We start from the raw sequence: 7078 nt of genomic DNA, 5'->3' as shown, positions 1-7078 counted from the left end.
GTACCCTGCCCCTCATCCCTTACCATATATAAACTGTAACCCGTCCCTAATAAACGGAGGCCTTGACAAAGTTGCTTGGCCTCGTTCTTCTGTCTTAGCTCATTCCCTTCCAGGTAGCGCCCCTCCGAGACCCTGGAATAACTTGATTGCGGGTGGGTTACTAACCCCTAGACTGAGTAGCCCACCCAACGCAATCCACACATGAAGATATTACCCAATTCCTACAAGAAGTGCCTCTCTCCAAGCTGAGGGTGCTAACAGACAAGCATGCCTCTTGAATTCCAGGTACCTACACCCATAGCTACTGGTACCTCCTCAGCAAAAACCCATCACCTCTAGGGATGATGGTGGGGGCCTGGAGGGAACAGAAACTCACAGTGTACACGGGCTTAAGCGACAAGGTCGAGCTTTATTGGGGTGATCACATTCATGTTTGTACTGTTCACCATAGGTAGAGAAGGCCAGTTAGAAAATTGTCCCATTTCCTTCAGTTCCATCTGTATTTGGCAAGCAGCAACACATATTGTCCAATGAACCCACCCCACCTTAAGAGGACACTCTAGTTCATAAAATTGTCCCCGGACAGTGTGAAACAGTATAGATAACATGCTAGACCCTTTACAAGTTCAAACTTTAGAAACTTGGGGTGCACTTGTAAAGCTAACTTTGCGTATTTTTTTTTCCAGGTAAGGAAGGCCAGTCATAAAAAAATACTTTATATAAGTTCAAGGTCAGAACTAAAATAGTCAACCCTATAAAAATATCTTACTGACGAAACTATTAATTTCTAGATAAATCATTCTTTATGACAAGTTATATAAATTCTCAGGAAATATCCACTAAGTCAGATGTCTGCATAGGACTTGTCAAGGTGACCTTAAGGTTCATTTGTCACCAGGGTTTTGTTTTCAGAGACGGACCACAATTTTGACTTAGGTGGTGTGTGAATAGTTCAGGTGTTCTACAAAAATTGAACTCAAGAATCTATTTGCTATGAGTCTTTATAGGCAAACTCTCACCCTAGAGGGAGTGGTCAGATTGCTGTTGTCTACAGACAGGACACATGTTCTGTCGGGGCTCACCTACACTTGCCTTGAAATGCTTAACTCGGGAAACTTGTGATTGCGTTTTGACCACTGTCTGAGATGAGCTCGTTTATCTCATTCTGCTTGCTCTCTTTCAGAGCGTGGTTTCTCTGCGCCTGCATTCTCTTGGATCTCCTGAAACACAGCTTGAGCAGCAGGTAGCACAACTCGGCCACATTGAGCAGCATGCAAATCACGGATGCGGAAATCATAAAAACGGTAAACACCGTTTTCTCGGTTGGTCTCGAAATGAAGCAGTCCACAAGATTGGGGCAGGGCTCAATGCCGCATTTCAGTACCCAGGGCAGGTGGTAGCCATTGTAGAGGAAGTAGAACACATACATGAAGGCGGCTTCGAAGATGATGCGGAAGAAGATGCTGCTGGTGTATGTCCACCAGAGCGAGCCCTCGATGCGCACCTTCTGCCGTTTGATGTCCTCCAGATCTTTAAACTCATTCCTCTTCTCTCCGCGTTTGAACTTCCGCGCGGTTTCGTGTCTGTAGTAGGCCACGTGCATGGCCACCAGCAGCGCTGGGGTAGACACGAAGATCAGCTGCAGAGCCCAGAGCCGGATGTGGGACACCGGGAAGAAGTGGTCGTAGCACACGTTCTTGCACCCTGGCTGCAGAGTGTTGCACACAAAGTCCTCCTGCTCATCACCCCACACTTCCTGGGCAGCCACCACGAGGATCATGACTCGGAAAATGAAGATGACTGTGATCCACACCTTCCCTATGCTGGTGGAGTGCTTGTTTACACCGCCGATGACCGTGTGCAGGGCCCCCCAGTCCATGGCGCAGGTCTACTCCTAAACAGACAAAAAGGAGCAAAGCGAGTTAGTGGAAGGCACCTCTGAATTAATCGATGTGTACCACAGTGAGTTACAAGGCCGTGCGAATCTGGGCAGGTCTCAACTGCCTAGTTGGCCCTCCACTGTGTGTTTTTCTGACAAAGAACGCCCATTATGGAGATGTTCTCTCGTTTCCGACCACAAGTAACCAATAGTGCGCCAACTTCTTTATTCCCTTTAGGAGGCAACATCAACCCGACAGCTTCCTTGCTAGGTGAAGAGGTTCAATAAATGAACATCACAGTCAACAGGTACTTGATTTCACTTCTCGTCTAAGAACTGTGCGTTTCACATGCCACATAAGTCGTCTGAGTTCATTTGGACACAGGATGTATATTAGGTGGCTATTTGCCATTAATCCAAGAACACAGGTAAACAAACTCATGCCCAAGTTCCCTTTCTTCCCTATGCAAAGGCACACATTCTATCACTGTGGTTTGACCCAGGGACTCAGAACTTCTGCCATAGCTTTTAGTGATCAAGCAGTTTATCCAACCACAAAAGAACTGCAAAAATCACTCTTTATGATAAACGACATACTCTGGTTTACTTAGCAGACTAAGAGGAAGCCATGCTGCCCAGTTGACCTTATGCAGTGTATATTTATTTCTAGCTAGAATAAACCATCTGCTGCAATCATGTGCTCTCAGGAAAGTTAATACCTTTCCCAAAAGAGAATCACAAGGTTTGACACAAGTTGTTTCCTTGTTCTCTGATGGAAGCAGGCCATGTGTTGGCTGTTGCTCAAAAATACAGGTCCCCTTGCACCAGGGGCCACTGAAGCCCGTTCTAAAAGACTGATTTGACATCTTGGGAGAAAAAGATCTTCTTTCCTCTAAAGCAGGGGTTCTCAATCTTCCTAACACTGCAACCTTTTAACACAGTTCCTCATGTCGTGGTGCCCCCCCCACTATAAAAGTATTTTATTGCTCCTTCGTAACTATAATTTTGCTACTGTTATGAATCATAATGTAAGTCTCTGTGATGTTGTGGGATACCTCTCTGAATGCTGTGAATATGTTTTATTACCTTTGGTTAATAAAGAAGCTCCATTGGCCTATGGTAGGGTAGAATATAGCTAGGCAAGAAATCCAAGCAGAGTTAGAGAGAGGAAGAAGGTGGATACAAGCAGCTGCTGGAGAAGCAAGATATGAGGTAACAAACTGTGAGCCTCATGGCAAAATATAGAATAATAGAAACGGGTTAATTTAAGTTGTAAGAGCTAGTTAATAATAAGCCTGAGCTAATGGGCCAAAAAGTTTGTAATTAATGTAAGTTTCTGCATGATTACTTGGGACTGGGCTGCTGGGAAATGAAAGCACAGCCTCCACATACATCTGTGTTTTCTGAAGGTCTTAGGCCATCCCTGTGAAAGGGTTGTTCAAACCCCAAGGGATCGAAACTCACAGGTTAAGAACCATTGTTGTATGGCAACTCGTACTCTAATTCACACAGATGTTTCTTATCTCACATCACCAAGAAGAAAGAATTGGTTGGCATGCTCTTTCTTTTAAAGGTGTGTATGGGTGCGGGAGTAATGAATGACAGACACTGCAAACCTTTAGAAACAAAGATAGTCGGGCATTTTTTTTTTATTCGCTTGGAGAAGATGAGAGAGTCACCAAAGTCTTTTTGTTGCTGGTCTCAGAAGATATTCTCTTGGAAGTGGGTGAGTAACACTGTCCAGCTTCCCCCTAAGTTAATCATGGTCAATGCCCAACCTACCTTGATACACAGCCCACCCTCAGCTTTGCTGGCCACTCCTCACACTGCCCACCATGCCCCCTGGGATGTCTTGGGTTTGACTAATTTTGGAGTCTATGCTTTTCTCAGAAAGCCATCAGGTTTGGGCTCACAAAGTAGCTGCCATATCCATCTGACCCTTGGGTGCTGATTTCTGCTCCTACTGGGTCAGACAATGGAGGCTGAGGTGCACACCATTGGGGATAGAAGTGCACATGGCAATAAGGCTAGAAGTTTTGTGTTTTGGTTCCAAGGATTTGCCCCCTTGCCGTGGGCCAGTAGTACATCAGCATGCTCACAGTTCCAAAGGTTGATCATGTGCTCTGACTACAAGGCTATCACAGAACAGCTGGATTCTTAGAGCCACACTGAACCTGAGCTTGCTGACTCCCAGTATTCACAAAAGTAGAGGAACGAGGCTTCTCAAAAAATGTGTTCACTGTTACAGGGGCAGGTGAGAGTGGGAACCTAAGGTCACAGAGAGATGGGGACAACTCAGATCAAAGGTTAATGGAGAGGCCCAAATCTGTAAAACAAAACCAAAATGGGAATACAAAAGTAAAAGGAGAAAAGGAGAGAGAGAGATACTGTGCTCAGTGTACAAAAAAGTAGTGGTACTTTCCTTGATAATATGGCTGTGGTTAGCATTTGCTGTCGTTGTTTCTGCTTTTGAGACAGAGTCTCATGTAGCCCAGGTTGGCTTAGGGCTCCCATTCTCCTTCCTTTACCTCCTGAGCTGGGATTACAAGCATGTACCACCATGCCTCTCTCCAGATGGTACAATTTTAATTGACAACCAATAAAAAGTATGTATGTATGTATGTATGTATGTATGTATGTATCTATCTATCTATTTATCTATCTATCTATCTATCTATCTATCTATCTATCTATCTATCTATCTATCTATCATGCTGGGGATGGAACTCCAGAATTTTGTGTGTGCTAGATGAGCACTCTACTCACTGAACTGTATCCTAGAGCCTCCAGAAAAGATCTAAAATGACACTCTTTCATTATTTTGTAACAATTGGGCAGTAATTACCATGGCAATAGCATGGCCAGCATCTTAGCTACAGCTAGTGTTTATAGGCATCTCATAATATCAGCAACATAGTTGCATCCTCAGAGTTCCTTTACTAAATATATCATAACTCTGTCGTTAATCGCTCTGACGAGCATTATCAGCAGGACTTTAGTGTCTTTTGTCTTACTATGGAAAAATGAGTTAGGCTACAAGCACTGAGGGTACAGGCTCCCTGAAGACATACTCCATGGTTCTGGGAAGACCTGGCATTCTGGGGTACCTGTGGGGGTCTAAGTAGGTGGTTGAGTCTTGAATGAGGGTCTTTTATTTCACAAGGGGAACAGCTAAGAAGCCAAGGCAAACTAGTTTGAGGGCATGAACTGTGGGGCACCTGGCAACAGTCTTGGCAATTGTAGCAGAAAGATTCACACCTTGTGCTGATCTGGAACTTAGAAGCCGAGTTGGGTATTTGGCATTAACAGAAAGCTAGGAGTCTGAAAAATTGAAACAGGTGCTCGGTAAAGCTATGGTTCTCAGTCCTGGAGACGTTTAGTCAGAGGCACGCTGAGAGTCAACAGGAAGAGATGGGTTGCTGGGAAGCCATGGTCTGAAGCTCCATGACTTAAGAGTATTTATTAAAGTGTTCTCTCTTATTCACCATGTATCCCATACCCCAAAGAGACGTCCATTCCCCACCATAAGTATCTGTGTGGTGAAAAAACCTTAATCTTAAGTAAAATGAATTATGAAAATTAGGTTTGAGTTCTTCCGGAAAGACGCTCTATTACATTTCCCTAACTGTTGCTGCTATTCCTGGAGGCGTGCCAACATGTGGCCTGTGAGAAGGCAGGAGCGTGTAAGTCTTGCAGATCACACATACTTTGGCACAGCTGTTCCCCATGAGATAGTATTCATTTTAAAATGTTCTCTCGTTAACCAATGAACACAACACTCTCCAGTCTGCTCAACAACTTGTCCCATGGATGAGGCCTATCAGATAAGAGCTTTCCCTCTCCCCCAGTGTTGCGAAGTCCACCAGGTCTGAGTGGCCCTGAGGGCTGCTCTCTCTGTGAGCTCTCTGCCACGCCCCTTCTCACTGCTCACCTGACTTGTAGGAAGCAAACAGATCGGGGTACCAAGGACCACAGAGCGTGGGTAAATGCCGAGGGACTGGGGTTGCAGAGACGGTGGAGAGATCGTGATTTCTCCCTAAGAATTGGGGTCCAACACCCCAAGAATCAGGACAGATGGAGACAATATGATGGTACTGGCTTTACTGTTTGTTTCTACCCCACCCCCTCCCCGGGCCTCTGAATTAGGTCCTCTAAAGATTTTCTTTCTACCCACCTACCGCATCTGAATAGAAGACAATCAATTTTCAATACACTTAACTTACTCTAATACTAAAAACCAAGAATTTAGCTGTGTGTGGTGGTGTGTGTCTCTAACCCAGCACATGGGAAACTGGACAGACGGTTTGGAAGGTATAGGCCAACCTGGGGGTCAAGACCCTGTCTCAAACAAATACTTCAGACAAGGACTACAAAGGAAAAACAACTTCAATAATGTGTCTGAAGTTTTAGGGCAATGACTCTTAACCTTCCCGCGACCCTTTCGTACAGTTCCTCAGGTTGTGGTGACCCTCAACCGTAAGTTCTTTTCGTCGCTACTTCAGAACTGTAATTTTGCTGCTATTATGAATCATAATGTAAATATCTTTGTTTTCCAAGGGTCTTAGGTGACCTCCGTGGAAGGGTCATTCCACCCCCACAAGGGGTCACACCTCACAGGTTGAGAACCCCTGCTTTAAAGGAAGACAGCAACACAAGATGTCTAAGTTACTCAGGAAAACAAGGTTAAACTCAAATGCTGGCGTCTTTCGCCTACTGCCACTCAAGACAACTGGGCAAAAAGCAAGTCACCCAGTTCAAGGGGTCTTACTGAAAAGCAATAAAGAAGAAATGATTGAGAAAGAGGGCTACTACTCTCTGTAGTTCCCACTGGCTTTAAGTGACTGCACCATGGACATGGGGTGAGCTTGGGTTAGCCCTTTCCGTAAGTGAAATGACTCTTTGTCTAGACCACGCCGTTACTGAGGGTGTCTTCCATAAAGTCTCAGGTATTTGTCCTAGATAGCGTTTTCCATGGGCCAAAAGCAATAAAGTGGAGGTCACCTTACAAGTATTAGGAGCCAGTCCAGGGTGATGGGCAGTTTGCGGGGGGTGGGGGGTGGGGGGTGGGGGGGGGAAGGTCTCCGTGCCCTACACTTCTGCATACATGACTTCAGTTCCTGGAAAAGTCTGGCTGCGTCCGGGAGACTCTTCCCAACCCGAGGATCTTCAAGAGGGGTGGAGGTGATGGGCGACTGAGAT

At 45.4% G+C, this 7078-nt stretch overlaps 1 protein-coding gene across 1 annotated transcript; it reads right to left on the bottom strand.

The window, feature by feature from the left end:
• Window positions 1-6: 6 nt before the first annotated feature.
• Gjb6 (gap junction protein beta 6) lies at window positions 7-6875 on the bottom strand. The gene has a single exon (XM_050152356.1). The coding sequence runs from the start codon at window positions 1877-1879 to the stop codon at window positions 1103-1105; it is 777 nt and encodes a 258-aa protein (XP_050008313.1). The 5' UTR covers window positions 1880-6875; the 3' UTR covers window positions 7-1102.
• Between the last annotated feature and the right edge of the window lie 203 nt (window positions 6876-7078).

This window comes from Alexandromys fortis, unplaced genomic scaffold (genome assembly GCF_014885135.2).
Source record: "Alexandromys fortis isolate MF-2015 unplaced genomic scaffold, M_Fortis_MF-2015_v1.1 scaffold_75, whole genome shotgun sequence".
NCBI lineage: Eukaryota > Metazoa > Chordata > Mammalia > Rodentia > Cricetidae > Alexandromys > Alexandromys fortis.
Note: the sequence above shows the minus strand (reverse complement) of the source record. Positions and strands in the feature narration are given on the sequence as shown.